Here is a 17,508-nt window from a genome sequence, read left to right on the forward strand (position 1 = left end):
ATAGCTCCCTGTGTAACTTAATTAAGACAAGTGCTGCAAATATTTAATATCCTGTGGGTTTTTTTTTTTCTAGCATAAACAAGCTATTTCTTCTGTGTATATGTTAACAAAAGAAAAAAACCGAGGCCTGAGAAGCCATGTGGCTAGATCTCAGATGCCATAGAGCAAAGCCCCTCTTCTGAGCGGGCTTCGCCTTCTGTGATGTCTTGTAACCTGGTGGGCAGTCGGGGAGTGTGACATGGAATGGGTGGGCAGCTCCTAGGAGGACGGAGACCGTGGCCACCATGGCGAGCGTCGTCCCCCCGCAGGCGAGCTCCGGGTTCACTTGAGGATGTGTTTATTTTCGCTCTGCTGTTCAGGATGTTTACAGCCGTCCTGTGTGGTTTACCCGCAACTGCACTTGCATTTGAATTTGGTGGGCAGCTTGCCCTGGGTAGAGGATACCCCGCTGGCCCCCTGCAACCTCCGGCGCACACACGGGCACGTTCTTGTTCCTTTGAGTAGCTGCCAGGTTTGGAGAGTGTGTGTCTGGGGGTGGAATAGAGTGGGTAATTATTTGGGGGATGGAAACACAGGACATGTTTTTGAATAGGCCTTTCAGTGAGTTGGCAGAGCCTCAGGGCCGCTCCCACACCGCCACAAAGAGCACAGCCATGCTGGTCATTTTGCATTTGCCAGACGCAGTGTCTTATTTTTTGAATGAACAGGCCCTCCCTCCCCACCCATTCTCTACCCTTTGTTTAGAATTGGGATGTAATCTAAATAATTGGATTTACCAGCTTATGTGTTTAATATTGGAAAATTGAGTTAATAAAATGATGGTTTGGCATGATCGTCCCTCAGCAAGGGACCAGCTGTGCGCTGACTCCAGACAGCTCCATCTCCCCGGCTCCTGCTTTCCTCGCACCGCGAATGCGCGCTGGGTCGTCCTCGGGTTGGTAGTCAGGAATTCTGGACAGACTGGAATTTAATTAACCTAGAAATGGCTGTTGTGCTGAGGTCAGGCAGTCCTCAAGATGGAGCTCACAGATAGCTACACAGTGGGGGACCCCAGAGGAAACCTGGAGAACGGGTGCCACCCCCTCTTGTGAGGCACCCAGGAAGACTGCCCAGGAAGCTTCTGGATGCCTCCTTGAGGCAGGGCGGAGGGAGCTGGGGAGGTAGACACAGAAAAAACAGACTGTGCAGGGCCGACTCACTGGGTGCTCTTTGCAAGCCTCCTTGCAAAATAACTAACGCTAGCTATTGGGGGTGGTTGGCAGCACAGTGCTGGGGACCCGCGACCAGGGCTAAGCACATGCCCTACCCTGGAGCTACCCCAGCAGCCCCCAGTAGTAGCAGTCATTTATGTACTTACATAGCCACAGAAAGGCACTAAACATAGTTTTTAACCTAAAAATGTAAGTTTTGTTCTTATAAGTGTTTATTTCCTCGTATCCAAGCTCTGGAGCAATTCAGAGTCTGTCCTTGAACCTCACTTGCACTGCTATGAGGTGCTTGCCACAAGGATTCACCTGAGTGGGGTGTTACTGGAGCTCATTGTGGGTGGCCAGGGCAGCAAAGCCAACACCTGCAGTCCACATGGGGGCTCCATGAGATGGAAAGCTCCACCCCATCCTGGTGTCCTCTGGGTCACTGGGGAGCTGCACTTCTTGCTCTGAGGGGTCATATTTTGCTGCCACTTTTTAACTTACTACCTTATTGTTTATAGTCTTCTTTCTATGCAGGAGCAAGTTTCTTGTTGAGGTCCTGAAAGTGTGAGATGCTGTGCTCCACTGTGGCGTGTACATGTCATCTTTTCCTGTGGCCACATAGTCTCCTCATCGTGTAGGATTTGTAGATTTTTTTTTTTTTTAAAGCTGAAACACTTATACTGCTGCATGAAAACAGGATTTTTATCTATAAAATTCCTGCATTACTCCGTGTGAATTATGTCCATTTGGATTGTGGAATTTGGAATTTAAAAATTCCAGTAGAGCTACGAGCTGAGACACACACCTGTAATTCCAGCAGCTTGGGGGGAAGGCCAAGGCAGGAGGATCACCAGTTCAAGGCCAGCCTCAGCAGTTTAGAAAGACCCTAAGCAGCTAAGTGAGACCCTGTCTCAGAAGTAAAACATGAAAAGGGCTGGGGTAGCTTCGTGGTCAGGTGCCCCTGGGTAGAATTCCCAGGCACGCCACCCCCTTCCCCTCAGTAGAACAAAAGAAAAATTAGTTGTTGTTTGTTTATTTTTTAGTTGTAGCTGGACCCAGCACCTTTATTTATTTATTTCTATATGGTGCTGTGGATCGAACCCAGGGCCTCGCAAGCGCCCGGCGAGCGCTCTACCCCAGAACCAAAATCCCAGCCCTAAGTTTTCTAAATTAGAAGCAAAACATTTTTTTCAACAGGTGGAAGGGTGTGGGAGAGCACAGGTGTGTGGAGGCCAGGGGGTTAGTTCATTGGCTCTCCCCGGACTGCACTGGGGCTCCGTGACTGCGGCACTTGTCCTCCGCCGTCTTTCTCTGATCAGTGTTGCCCCAGGCCTGCCTGCAGCCAGGTGCCAGTACATTTAATTCAGAAACCGGGAGTGAGGCTTTAGAAACTTCAAGTGTTTTAATCAAATAGACTTTGTATCTACTGAATGTCACAAAGGATTTAGGCTTGTGTTTTCTCTAATTCTCGTGTTAAAAAACACACATCCACCACTTCACCCAGCTATCCTGCTCCTCCCTTTATACCCAAAGGACTTAAAATCAGCATATTACAGTGACATGGCCGTGTTTGTCCAGCTCAGTTCACACTAGGTTAACTATGGAACCAACTTAGATGCCGGTTAGTAGATGAATAGATAAAGAAAACAAAATGGTATATGTACTCGATGAAATATTACCCAGCCTTAAAGAAGAATGAAATTATGGCATTTGCCCGTAAATGGATGGAGTTGGAGAATGTCGTGCTAAGCAAAATAAGCCAATCTCAAAAAAACCAAAGGCTAAATATTTTCTCTGACAAACGAATGCTAATTCCCAATAAGGGGGTGGTGCTGGGGAAGAATAGTTACTTTAGGTGGTAGGGAGGGGAGAGGGCATGGGGACAGGAAGGATAGTGGAATGAAACAGACATTATTACCTTGTGTACATCTATGACTGCATGACTGATGTATTTCTACAGCACATATAGTCAGAAAAATGAGAAATTATACCCCATGTATGTGGGACTAATACATAGATGCATAAATGCATTCTACTGTCATGTTATAAATAGAACAAATTTATAAAAAACAAAAAGTCCAACACAATTTTTTTTTTTTAAAAGCATGTATCCATTTGCAATAGTTAGGCTACTTTCCCTTTCAAATGCTCTAATGTTGTGTGTCCCACATACCTTCCACCCAATATGTCTGGACTTCAGCGTCCCCCGTCCCCTGTGACGGTGCCACCTCTGGGCTTAGCTCCCGGGTTACAGCCAGGCAGTTGATGGCAAAGATGCTCTGTGGGGTTGCTCTCTTTCCTTTCCTTCTAGAACATGGGGAGATTCTGTGCAGTGATTAGCTGTCCCCCTTGTTAATGGGACTGCCTCCCGCTGCCCTTTGAAGGGATGTGGGCACTTCCACAAGCAGCGAAGTTTTTAAAGGGCTATAGGTTGCCCGTGACATAGCTGAGGAGTCATGCCTTCTCCTTGTACTGAGTTGATTGCAGGGAAACAACTTTTACTCCTTAGGCAGAGCAAGAAGTACAAATACCTCGCAACATATTGCATTTAATATTTTTTGGGGTGGTGAATTTATGCAATAAAAATTTAAAGATATTAACTTGTACAAAATAAACAGTTCGGTAGTATTTTGTTAAACAGTGGAATGTTATTTATAAATGTCACAGGGTTTTGAGCTTCAGAAGTTTACTGTGCTCGCTATTTTTATACACTGTGCTCATTACTGTTTTATATGATCTGCTCCCAACAAGACTGCAAGGGACAATTGCATTCATGTCCTGATTTTTGCTTGATTGATTTGAGTTAGGTGGCATTATCAGTCCCTTGGTGTTTTGGGATTCTTCCTTTGGAACTCTAGCAGACGTTCTTGGGGCCCTTAAAGCTGCTGCCTGGCTCTTCTGTGTTCTGCCCTCCAATGCCTCTTCTCGGGCTTGAGACAAGGTCCACATGGCTGGCCTGGAGCAGGCCAGAAGCATGCTCTCATTCCTGGAGATGCCGTGTTCAATATTGAGATTTTTGCAGTGAAGGAAGAGCTAGTCCTATGCCAGTGATCAGTGCCAGGTCCGTTCTTGCATAACATTAAACTATGGCCGTGTCTTTGTGTGCAGAAAGGGACTTCCACTCTTGGCTACGGTGTTAGGGAAGGAGTACAAAAACTGTCCCAGGATTCATGAGGGCTCACATGCCTCTTGTAAGGCCTTTCTGGTCTAGGGAAGGGAGCGCCTCACATGTGCTCTGAGGATGCACAATGGCTCTTAGTGGGGAACAGGTCCATTTGAATCCCTGATTTAGGAGTTTGGGTTTGACCTTGCTGGCCAAGGGGGGGGACTGTGATTTCCTAGGGTTGGGTACACTAAGAAGATCTGCCCCCTGCATTTTACAGGCTCTGGCTATTCAGGTATGCTCATCCAGCTGACTTCAGGAGGTAGGGGTGGGAGGGTTCGTGGTCTAGGTTAGTGGGCTGGGAGAGGGGAGGGTAAACAGGCAGAGTTGGACTTGTATGTTGGTCAGTGAAAGCTGTGGCTGCTCCGGTGCAGCAGGGCCTGCGCTACTTCTCGTCTCAGTTCCAGACACAGGGACGGAACCCATCAATCCCCGCGTCAGTCACTGCCTGCTGTTTTTGAAGGGCTATATGTGTAGTTTGCACACGCTTATGCTTACACACCCAGCACTCGTGCACGTACTTTATGTCCCTGTGTCAAATTTATGGTGCCTTAAAGCAGGCCTGTGTGGCTTATGAGTGTGAGAGAACCTTAATTAGAAACAAAGGGTTTGCGTGGATGGCGTCCTTTCCTCCGGGTGTGCAGGATCTTATCGCTCCACATAGGTCTGTATCCTCCCGCCTCTGCCCGACTCTTAATTTTCCTTCTTGCTTTCGCAGGCCCAGGCTGCAAGCACAAAGGAAGTTTGCTCAGTCCCAGCCGAACAGCCCCAGCACAACTCCAGTGAAGGTCGTGGAGCCTTTGCTACCCCCGCCAGCTACTCAAATTTCTGACCTCTCCAAAAGGAAGCCTAAGACGGAAGACTTTCTCACCTTTCTCTGCCTTCGAGGTGAGCCCACGTGGCTGCTGTGTTGGAGGGCAGAGGAATGGCCCCTGCACAGGCCTGGCCCTGGCCCTCCTCTGCCACCTCCCAGCCTTCCTTCCCCAGCTGGGTTGGTGGTGGTCTCAACGAGAAGGTGCCCTCTAGCTTTTTGGACCAGCCGTCTGTTGAGTCTTTGTGTTTCTTTTGTTTTCATCTGCCTTTTAACTCCCCCTTCTTAGGGAATGCTCAGCTGCACTCTTGGTAGGGTTTTTTGGGTGGTGGTGGTGGTTTCATTTTTGTTTTTTGGTACTAGGGATTAAACCCAGAGGCTCTTGACCGTGGAACAACATCCTCAGTCCTTTTTACTGTTTAGTTCTCTAAGAGTCCAGGAAACTGTCTCAAGAACTAAGGGAGAGCCTGGGGGTGTAGCTCAGTGGTGAAGCGCCTCTGGTTCAGTATCCTGGATGGATGGATAGATGGGGGCATCTCTGGAGGACACTGAGGGCCGGATGGGGAGGAGTTAGGAAGCCCTGACCTTGTAGAGCTCCTTGGGTGAGCTTCATTGAGAAGAGGGTGAGCAAGAGGAGAAGCTTTGATATTGCATATTTGTGGAAAGGCTTGAATTGAAGTTCATTGTTTATTTAAAAATTTTTTTGGGGGGGTGATAAAGAATTTAAGTATATTGCTTTTTTCTGAACTTAAATATCTGCCTCCACCTGCCCCTCCCCCTGCCTGACATTTTTTATTGGTGCGTTGTAGCTGGAGGTGATGGTTGCCTGTGGTACCTGCACAGTGCAATGACCTAACTCTGCCAGTGTCCCTCCCCGTCACTCCCCTGCCTCCTGCATGACTGCATCTTGACCCATCTTAAGCACACTGATGTGTTACCTTCCCAGGGTGTGGGGTGTGGCATTGTCCTGTAACCTTCTGTTGGGACCCTCACAGGAGTGAGACATCCCCACTTCCCAGTGCTGCTGGTGCTTCCTGATTGATGTCCAGGGACTGTGTTCAGGATCGGCCTTGACTTCTGGTGCCCTGTGCTGCCTGCTCCGTGTGGAGGAGGCCCTTGGACTTTTCTTTTTTTTTTTTTTTTGATGACTTTGAAATTTGAAGGTGATAGGCCAGAAATTGTGTCGAATGGCCCTCGTGGTGTTTCCATGTAATTGGACTCAGGCTTTGCGTTCTGGGTAGGGATAGTTAGTGAAGTTGAACATGATCCTTCCTTCTTGCCTTTGGGTCCTCTGTCCCCGTTTTGGATGACGTTCTTGTTGGTCATTCCGTAGGGGTGATGAGCCTCCAGTGTGAAGTTACTCATTTCAACCTTCCTAGTACCCGAGGGAGAAATCAAAAGTTTCTTTGAAGCTGGACCTCTTTCATTTCTCAGCCGAACCCATTTTTCTTAATCTGTTCATTTCCTGTTTTATGTAGAGGCCTGAGAACTGTTACTGTCACTGTTGGGCTCATCCCAGGTCTTGTCACTGGGAGCTCTTCTGGATGGCCATCTTGTCCTTGTGGACATTCCTGTCGGCCTTCCAGCCCTGCTTGCAGCACAGGTGTTCCAGGCCCATCTTGGGCTCTTACCCTGGTCCCCAGCTGGCCATTTCTCAAAGCTGCCCTGGTTGGTTTTATTGACAACTGATGTTTAGAAGTCGGGATCTGGGCCTTAGGTGTCCTGCAGGCTAATATTAGTGCTGTTTATTACTGGCACCCTTGGGTGCAGGTGTGTTGATAGTCCCTGGAGATGCTCTCATAACCCTCCTCAGCTGTGGATCACATGGCCGTTAAAGGAGGGCAGTGATGGACTAACCACCAGTTCATGTGTGCCAATCTTTCCAGAGCTCCCGTGGAGAGTTCCTGTGCTCCTGAGTGTTAATTCTAAGGGCTGGCATGTGCTGCTGGGGTGGCCATGGAGGGAAGAGAGGAGAGTGGCCGATAGGTATCAGGAATGCCAGGCGAGTGGGGCAGTGAGAAGGAATTTGAGCAAAGGAATATTCACAGGGTCCCTGGTATCATTAGCACAAGGAGCTCAGTGCAGTAATTAAAGTTCTGTGGTGGTGTGTGTGATGAGACTCTACTTTGTGACCTGGGTCATGCATCTTTTTAATGCATTTGGAGCTAGATGCTTTAAAAGGGCACCCCCCCCCCCCCAATTTATTTGGCTATTTGGAATTGCTGAATGGTACTATTAAATAATAATAATAAAAAGATTAAGAAGTAAACAAATTGGGAAAAAAAAAAGTAAACAAATTGCACCTGGAGAAAATCTTGCCCAGCACTCACTTTGAGGTTTCAAGATTGTACTCAAAGAATTATCAACACAATTTACCTCTTTAAGATGTCCAGTGCAATAAAGGTCTAGATAAGAAACTTAAGAGATATGTAAAACAATTTTGGAAAAATGTTCTGAGTCTTGGAAATTTATTCCTTCATTTTGAATCAGGCAGCAAAATTGATTTTATTTTTTTTAAAGCTGGTCTAAAATAAATACGCATTGCACTCTTACTTTTTTCTCCTATAGTCTTTATATCTAAGGTATTAAAAATGAGAGTCATTCTAGTTTCAAAATAACATGTTTTGGAGCCATGCACGGTGCCGCACACCTGTAATCCCAGGGACTTGGGAGGCTGAGGGAGGAGGATTGCAAGTTCAAGACTAGCCTCAAAGAGACCCTAATGAAGCCTGTCTCAAAAAGGCTCAGTGTTTGAGCACCCCTGCATTTCATCTCCTGTACCAAAACAAATGTTTTTGTTTTTTTTAAGATCAGGTATGTTTACCAGATCTGGCTGAACAAACCACAAATGATAGACACGGTGTGTGATACTTTTTTTTTTTTTAATTAGATGGTATATTTTAATATGTAATTACTTGATCTTATTAAAATTCATTTTGAATTAGAGGGGTTATGTTTATGATCCCTATAATGTACTACTATTAATAATTTCAGTTTTAATTTTAAATGGTATCTAACTTTTGTGTCATAAAAGTATTTCTAGTTCCTCTTAGGAATAGCAACAGAAAAGTAGGCAAGAGGGTAAACTCAAAACAGCTTGTCTTCGGTTGGCACAGACGACCATCACTCGCTGTCTCCTTTGCGCACATCTTACCATGCCCAGCTCTGTGCGCATACTCAAGGCATAAAATTCTTGAAAAGGTGCTGGATTGTGGTTTTTGTTGCAGAATCACAACCCTGCCTGCCTGTCATATTTTAGTAGTTGAACCTTGTTCCATTTGTGAATGTTTCCTAATTTGATAGCAACAGCTGATGATGCATATCCTCAGTTGAATCTTTGGCTGCTTTGAAGCCTTTCAGGTCACTTTGACAGTTAGGGATTGGACGAACATTCGAGACCTGCATTCTAAACCAAACAGAGCTTGTCAGCCTCAGACCTCACATCGAGCACGGGGAGTCCATCACCCTCAGGTGACAGTGGGCATGGGAGGGTAGACATGGCAGTCTTTAATAAGCTCATTATTATTTATAGGGGAAAAAATCAGGGTGCAGAAATAATGAAAGAATCCAGTCAAAGACCTGGTAGTGATGTTTGTGGCCGTGGATCACTCATCATTCTTCCTCCAGTTCCTGGTTATTAGTTTTTATTGGTCTCTGTGCTAGTTTGCAGTATTGGAGAGTAAGTGGGCTGCGGGAGGCAGGAAGTGGAATTCTTGAAGTCTTGTTGTTTGCTGTCCATGGGAGATCACTAGAGCCCAGTCCCTGTCTCCTAGAGGCCCCAGTGTGTGTCTTGCAAGTAGGCGCCCTGGACCATTACTAGTGGGATTAGCATGGATTTGGAAACAGACCAGCTAGTCATGTGGGCTAAAAAAAACCTTTAGTGAAATTTTTAAAGATGAGCCATATGTGGTGGCATACACTTCTGATCCAGCCGCTTAGGAGGCAGGCAGGAGGATTGATTGCAAGTTCAAGGTCAGCGTCAGCTGACTCAAAAAGGAACAGGGGATGTTCAGAGGTGCCTCTGGGTTCAATCCCCAGCACCAAAAAAATAAATAAATAAATTTAAAAAAAAAATTCTCTCCCTTGGGGCTTAAACCCACCAGCCATGTTTGGAGAGGCTTTTTCCTTTCCTGTTGATGTCATGCCCTGGAATCTGCAAGGTGAAAGAGGATGGCAGGAACGTGTTGCGGGGGCCTGCCGTGTGGCTCCCTTCAGTGGTTATTTCTAGGGGCCACACCCCTCTTGCCAGAGACGTAATTAGCATGTTCCGCAGTGCCCGGTGAAGAGGGTTTGTGTGTGCCCTGTGCGTGATGCAAGGCGTGCCACCGCTGCCTTTCCTGTCACCAGGCTCGTTGTTGTTAATGAGTTCTGTCTTCCTCTCTTTGTTCTGACTATAATTATTAAGAGATTTAGAAGAGCTTAATGCAGCAGAGCAGTGGCAGGTTAAAAGATTCTCTTATTTACATTTTTCTCTTTATGAGGCACTGCAGATGAGGGGGATTCCCATAGGGGACTCCTGACGCTTGTGCACAGAAGCACCGCTCATTCTGACGACCGCGGCTGTCACACTGTTTGGCGTCCCAGCTTGGCCTTGCAAGGAGAGCCTTTTGGGGGGATTCCTAGCACATACCCTTGCCGTCAGCCATTGCGAAGCAGTGCTGTCTTGTTTTGGGGCTGCCTGCCTTTCGTTTCCCTGTCTTACAAAATCTTTCACGATCAGCTGTCATTCAATCAGTCATTAATTCAGCAAACCTTTTTATATGCTAGACACTTAGAAAACAGGTTAGAGTTAGGAAAGCAGAAGTAGGTGGCAGGTGAAATAGAAGAGGTGTACCGGGTGTGCGAAGGTGCCAGGGCTGGGTGTTCAGTGTGGAGGCAGGAAGGGAATCCTGTTCCCACCGACTAGGATGGCTGCAGAAAGGAAGGGACATTTGTGGTGACTCTGGTATATCAGAAGCCTTTGCAGAAAGGGACTGGGGAGAAATACTGCAGAAACCTCTGTGAGGCGTGTGTGTGGCTGTTGGGTTCCTTATAGTAGGGCTCTCGGGACACAGGTCAGATCCTGTGGGCCCTGAGCTAGATGTTGGGGTATCATGGAGGCTCATCAGCTGAGAGGGGTCTGAATCCTCCCAGAAGGTTGGGAAGATGACCCTGGTGCTCTCCTGAAATTGACCGAGGCTCCCCAGAGCTTGTTTTGGGAGGTGATTGTGGAAGCAAGGCAGAAGGTGGCAGAGGATTTCAATCCATGTTGGCCCAGCGTCCCCATCTGTAAAGTGGGTATTCCAGTTTCTGTTGTACACACTTGCTGGGGAAGGGGTGTGAAACGGCCCTGATGTGCGCAAGGCAGTCATCTAAGTATATTTGCTGTTACTCAGTGTTTTTTCTTTTTCCGCAGAGGTAGTGGGGACAAAGATGATTAGATTGAGATGTGGGTAGCCTCACATAAAAGACCCTGTGACTACGCTGCAGGTAATAGAAGGCACACCGAGGAGTTTCCTCTGAAGATGGTTGTTGGCCTTTGGCAAGTAGCACATATTTTGATTTATTACTGGCCTTGGGTATCGAGGAGGAGAATTATAAGTAGGGCACATGCAAAAGTCTGGGGTGATTTTGAGGTCACAGAAATAAAGGGGATTAACCTGCTAGAAAGCAATTAAGCAATCTCCCAGTTGCAAGGAGCACTATGGCGCTAGTAATGAACTTCCCTGAGCAAAATGGGAATACTTCACATTATACATGCTCTTCAGGGAGGAAGGTGCTGTGTCAGGGTGATACACAACACTCCCCTGCAGATTATCCCCTCTGCAGAGTGTGGCATCTTAATTTCTGAGAAATGCAACAACGAGGTGGAGTGGTCACTGTCCTGGGGTTTCCATGGCCACTGTGCCCTCTGCTTTCTCTGCCTCAAGCCACCTTCTCTGCTTGGTTTCCCCCAGTGTCTCGGTTCTGCTGAGCAAGGGACTGATTCGCCAGGGTAGTTCATCAGCTAGTAATGAAGAAATATGAAACCTTGGGATTCTTGATGTGAGGAGGGGAAGGATGGATCTCTTTTAATTGCTCTGTGACCTTGATCAGCAGAGGCGCCAAGACGTTTGGCTCTGAGGATGGGCCCTGTTACAGGCCAGCTGGCCTCTGCCCAGGCCTGCTCTTCTGGAAGGTCAAGCAGGCTCCCTTCCCTACCAGGGGCTGTTGGTGCAGACCTGTCCTGCTGCTTGAAGTCCTCTCTGGCCCCCTGTGCACAGAGGTGTCCTTTAGTAGCCTTTTGAAATCCAGAGAAGGTAGATGGGGAAAACCTTTGCTGGCTATGAGGGGTTCATTCCCTGGATGGCAGAAAAGTCCCAGGAGTCCTCATCCTGCAGGAAACACGGCCTGAGTGTTCAGTGTGTGGGGATCTGAGGAAGCTGCCCTTTGCTTACCAGGTCACATACTTGGGTGGCTATAGAGACTGGTGGTTGGTGAATTTTCTTTTCTACGCTGTGTCGATTCAAGATGATACTCAATAGCTAGAAAGGATGTGGGTGCAGTCCTGTCCTGGCTGGGCTGTGATGTGATCCGTGTGTTTCGATTAAGGGAACCATACACTGCCTGACATCAGATTGAAGGTGTGCTTGTAAAACTGTTAAGCCACCGTGTGGTGGATATTGGGAAGGAGTGTTCCAGGTTTTAATGACTGTTGTGGGAGGTAACTGGTGCCCATCATAATCTCAGTGCTGATTCCCTTGTTCCTGAGGTCTTGCAGACAGAACATGTGCCCTGACAGGGGAGATTACCTATTTTGGGGATCAGAGAGACATATCCATGTGCCTGTGGATTTAGGCCAGTGCCCAAGGTGACCTCATGACCAGGAAGTTGTTACTTGATCCCTCATTTTTCTTTGGAAAAGACTTTTATGTGACCGACCTGTTGTCAGGTGTCCTCGCGCTCTGGTGTTTTCTGTCGGGTGTCCTCCACATCCAGTGAATTGGCTTTGCATGTCTCGTCCTGGTTCCTGGCCACACAGCCTGCTTACTTTCATTTGGGAAAGGAGATACGAGGTACGCTGCCTTTCCCCTCACCACGCAGTGTGAGGCCTCACAGCCACAAGCTGTTTGACACCTGAGTCTCAGGATCAGCCTGATGCCACCACTCCTGTGGGAGTTGCTCAGGGGCTTTCATGCCCGCTGCTTTGCAGCCTTTGGGGTCCTGACACGTGATTGGTCTGAAGACATATATCACCTGCATTTTGCATGCAGAAAACCGAATATTCCTGGCATAGAAGTGACTGTTGGCGTGAAGCCTTCATCTTAAGAGTTGTGGATTCTGTAAGGTGCTTTTCAATAGTTGGCTTTTTTGTTTTTCTTGTATTTGCATATTAAAGGGAAGACCAGTTCCAGGATGAGCATGATTGACAGGCAGCCCCTCCTTCAGTAAGAAGTAGGAGCTCCCTTTGTGAGTGGCCTTCAGTGTGGAGGACTATTACCCCAAAGCCTGCTGCACATTTGGCTCTTGGTGTCTGGGGTGACTTGAAATGAACACTTTAGTTTTACAACATTTTTAATATCTTCAGGAGAAGTCATAGCTGTGACTTTTGTTGATATAATGGAGCTAAATCTTTTAAGACTTGAATGTGAACACTTAAGAAAATAAGAGCACATGGAGGATCTGGGCAAGACAGATAATTTTAGGATAGTATGTGTGTATTCAGGCGATGCTTGGAAAACCCTTTTGTAAATTCTTCCCTTGGAAATTGTAGAGGCTGATTTGGAAGGGTCAGCAAGATGGCCATCCAGCATGCTGTTGCTGCCCCATGGTGTCTATATGTGTGTGAATGGACATGTGGTCTCTTTGGATCAGTGGACTAAAGTAGCTGCACTCGCTGATTTGTATCGCTTACCCTGATAGGATGGAGCCCCCCTCCTGCTCAGAAAATCAGGGTAACTCTCCCTCTTGCCCCCCACATCATTCCCTACCAGTTCTGTCTTGAGTTTTGCATTTTAAATTTAATCTTAAAATAGGGGCTGATTGCTTTTCATTCTCTTTATGGATCCTCAGGTTGACTGTTGAGGAACTGCAGCTCACTGGGCCTGTCCCCATGTTAATTGGGTCAAATACTGGAATTTGACTTTCCAGCTAAATGACTGTATACAAGGGAATCCCTTTAGGGTCTTTCCAAAACAGAGTTGAGCTATATTTGGCTTGTTAAGATTAAGAGCTGGTCGAGGGATGGAAGATAATGGGAAGGAGGGTTTGTCTGTGTACATAATTCATGGAGAAGAATCCAACTTTATAGAAACCAAAGCCCAAATTAGAGAAAGCAAGCTTTTGGATTAAAACAATTTCTGTTGTGGTTGTAACATGCCACAGTTTGATTTTTGTCCAGATGAAAACATTTGGTTTGCATTTCAGTAAATATTGTGGAGACATTGCCAGCTAATTCTGAAAAGTAATGAAATACGGCTTTGGCAAAGAGCAGATGCGTGCCGTACTCCTGATTTCTCTTATCTGATCCAAGTTCAGATTTTTTTTTCACATTTGCTAATGCACTTGAATAATCGGGGGAGAAAATATGCTTGTAATTTTAATAGGAAACTGTGTCTGTCATCACTGAGTATAAAATACGCTCTCCTGTGTCGTGTCCCCCCCCCCCCCCCTTTTTACCGGCTAAAACATTCACCTTCCATTGATTGCTTCTTAAAACTGCAGAGCTTGTACAGGAGAGAGCTGATGTGATTCCATGGGATAAGTCAGTCTGTCTTATGACCTTGATGTCATGGAGGGGGTTGTGTCTTAACATGGAGAGTCTGCCCTGAGAATAGAGGGATGTGGGGGTGCCTGGGCCCCTCTCGAGACTCCCTTGTTTCACCAATCTTGCTGGTGTTTTGCCACAGAGGGTTGGTGATCCTTCCATGACGGTCCCTTTTCTGAAGGTGTTTTCTGGTTGTGAACCCCTGGCTCCTGCTTCTCCTTGCTGTTGGCTGTTGTCCCGCAGGTCCAGTCTCACTGCCCCAGGTGCTTCCTACAGCAAGCCTTTCATGTGATGTTGGAGGACTGAAGTTTCTTTAATAAAATTGCCAGTTATGAAGCCAAGCCCATGTGCCAGCCTCTGCAAGTGGTAAAAGAAAGATTAAAGGTTACTTAGTTTTGCATCGAGCCTGCAGCACTGTGCTCCTGGAGGACTCCCACTCACCCCTTCATACTGCGGAGCGTGGGAAGATTTCCCCCAGTACCTAGTGGCCAGACCGCGGCTCTGCCCCGAAGGTTTGAAATACCCTTTCCTTCCTGTTGTGTTAGTACCCTGTCCCCCTCTGCACTCAGCTGTGAGTTAATCAAGCCTGCTCCTAGGTGGGGAGGAAGTCGCTGTTTTCTGTAGTAAGTGGTTTGAAGATGCTTTTCCCTTCTGTGTTTCTGGGGTGGTTGAGCCGTTTGCTGGGATTGTGCTGCAGTGGTCGCTGTTCTTCCCTCGCCTTGATCGTTTTCATCTTGGTGCGGAACATGCAAGTTAGCTTTTCGCCACTGAGACCGAGATGCTGAGGAAGAAAGGTTCATTTTGGCTCATTGTTTCAGAGGACTCGATGCAGTCTGTACTTGGCTAGCTCCAAGGCCGAGCATGGCAGAGGAAGGCCACTCACTGGAGACGGCCAGGACGCAGAGACAGGAGCTGAATCCTCCCTGTGGGCATGCCTTCCTCAGCTGGGTCCACCTCCCCGTCGTCCATTCAGCTATCACTGATGAGTTCATGTGATGAGCTAATCTGCAGACAGTGTCGGAACTCCTGGGATTTAGTCACTGCCCCAAGCCCCACCTCTGAACCTGGCTGCATTGGGACCGTGATTTCGGTAGGTGTTCCAGACCCAAAGCTGGGCATGTAAGAAGAGATGATCTTGCTGGTTCTGCCCTGACAAAGCGAGAGGCTTGTACTTCTTTTGGCTGGAGCTGTGACTTCTTATAACCTGGAGTGCTCGTTGGCCTCTGTCCCTTTGCAACGGACATGCCAGCGGGATTCCTAGAGGGATTTCCAACCACAGCCTGGTGGCACAGTGTGGGGCCAGCACTGCGCGACTGTTGGAGTCGGTCTTTTGTTCCTGTGGGGCATTAACAAGGTTGGTGAGGTGCAGAGGAGGCCGAGCCTAGTTCTGCACGGCTGTGCCTTCTGGGACATGTGCTCATCGTTCTCGAATCCCTATGTTACATGGGCAGCAGTGGATTGGCAGTGGCATCTTGGAGAAGGACACTTGACGAACAGGTCCTATCCAGCTCAGAGGGGCCGTGTTGCCTTGGTACTTGTCGGAGCCAAGAGTGCATGCGAGGCAGCCGTGAGCAGAGGCCCTCCCTGTGTGGTGAGCAGTTTGTTCCTGGAGCGCATTCCTCCTCTCTCAGGAGGCTATATGTGGCCCGACTGGGTTTTGCACCTCTAGGTCCAGGCCAACATTTTCATCTGAGTAGTCAGAATCACCTGTTAGGTTGAAGGTGATCCGCTTTTATCCCTGGTGTGCCCATGCGTAGAGGAGATCCTGTCCTTTGGCATCTCTGACTGGATGATCACATTGCTTTGTTCAAAAGCCTTTGGTTTGAGAGCAAGTTCCGAGGGGGTGCCGCTCCTCCCCAAGGTCCTCTGCTTCCTGTCCTACATTCTCTTACCTGCTAAGGAGATGTAAAAACAGATTCATTCATAAGATTGGCTGTGTTCCTCTGGTTTTGAAGAAGTTACTCTGTGTAGGAAAGGTTTGGTTATGGGTTAAGTGTCCCCCAAAGACTCCTGTGATGAGAGGCTTGGACTCCAGGGTTGTGGATTGTTAGGAGGTGAACTTTACAGCTGTGGCCAAGTGGGTGGTCTGTACATAGGTCTTGGTGGGGACCCTGTCCCTGGAAGGATTTAAGTAGTCCCTGTGGACCTGTTGGTAGCTCTTGGAGAGAGTTGTTATAAAAGGAGCGATCCTGTCCCATTGGACTCTGATTCTTGACTTCCCATTCTTGACTTTGCTCCTTGCCAAAACCTGTGCCTGCACATATGGTTTGAACTGTGAACTTCCAAAACTGTGCAGGAAATAACACCCCCTCTCTTGTAAGTAGTCTGTCAGGTATTTTGTCACAGTAATCAAAAGCTGACTAATGCATGCCTCTTTTAGGACAGCAGTGTTAGTTCTTTGGGATACAGACTTGATGTTCGCCCCGTTCTCTGAGCATCTTGCATATAAGGAATGTGAATTGCTGTGTGCTGCTTTTGTAGGGTTTGAGTTGGGAAGTTCATTCCTTGCGTGTTTTTTTACGTGCTTCGTGTGGACTTCTACCTGATTCTCTTTGAATCAGATCTTGGTGTCCTGTTTTCACATCCCTCCCTGAGAGCCTCAGTTGCCTTTTCTGCTGGGGGGAGAGGAGGCTCTCCTCGGCACATCACCTGGCTCTGCCCGGCTCAGCAAATGTTACTACAGGGCCAGCACGCAGCCCTGCTGTGCTGACACCCCGTCCTTCTCACGGTGCCAGATGCTGGGTAGGAAGGCTGCTCTTCAAAAGAAATGTAGAAGCAGATGAGGGGAATTTGTGTACAAGTGGCCAGAGCTTCCACGTCGGATGTGTGGTCTAGGGTTGCCACGGAACACGCAGTATTTTATTTGGCATGTGTATTTGTGGGTGTGCTGGAATGATGTGGATCTATAACAAAAAAATGTGGCTGTGGAGGGACCCTGTACCCACCTGGGAATGGCCATTCCTGAGAGGAAACCCCCAAGAGGAAGCCAGGAAGTGTGGGGTCTCCTTTTCCCTAGCTAGTCTTGCACTAATTATAAAACTGTTTAGGATGAGAATATATACTTTGTACAGGTGAAACTGTAGCTAGGTATTTTCTTCAGATTTTTTTGGTGGGGGGCAGATACTAGGAATTGAACCAGAGGCACTGAACCACACCTCCAGCCCTTTGTATTTGGAGACAAGGTCTCAGTAAGTTTCTTGCTGAGTTGCTAGGCTGGCCTCAAACTTGCAATCCTTCTGTCTCCGCCCCCTCAGTTGGGATTATAGACTTGTGATTTACAGGCCCAGCTGTAAATTCTTAACTCTTTACTTACTGCCTTACTTTTGTTTGATTAAAAGTTTCCTCTCAAGTCTAGGTCAGGTTTAGGAACTTCTCTGGAGAATCCGATTCTGAATGGAAATGATGCAGGGGAGAGAGGAGCACAGAGAAGCCCAGGGGACGGGCTGCAGTTCTGCCAGGTGCAGGGGTCATGTTTCTGGCTGTGCTCGGCCTGGGGATGTGTGTCCTGGTGGTTGGTGGGAAGCTGCAGCAGAAGGGAGGATGGCACAGGTGTTAGTCTGCATCTTTGGGGTATGAGTTTTAGGTTTGCCATGCTAGGTCCCTGTCTCCTTGTTAA

At 47.7% G+C, this 17,508-nt stretch overlaps 1 protein-coding gene across 4 annotated transcripts in view; it reads left to right on the top strand.

Moving 5' to 3' along the window:
- The window catches only part of Jarid2 (jumonji and AT-rich interaction domain containing 2), a 229,633-nt gene that overhangs the window by 165,570 nt on the left and 46,555 nt on the right, over positions 1-17,508 (top strand). For all 4 annotated transcript variants that reach the window (XM_046453524.2, XM_046453526.2, XM_046453525.2 and 1 more), the window contains one exon: positions 5,075-5,244. In XM_046453524.2, coding sequence (XP_046309480.1) covers positions 5,075-5,244 — 170 coding nt within the window. The remainder of the gene's footprint in view (positions 1-5,074; positions 5,245-17,508) is intronic.

This window comes from Marmota monax, unplaced genomic scaffold (assembly GCF_021218885.2).
Source record: "Marmota monax isolate L192 unplaced genomic scaffold, Marmota_monax_Labrador192_F-V1.1 WCK01_AAM20220418_F8-fsc00029, whole genome shotgun sequence".
NCBI lineage: Eukaryota > Metazoa > Chordata > Mammalia > Rodentia > Sciuridae > Marmota > Marmota monax.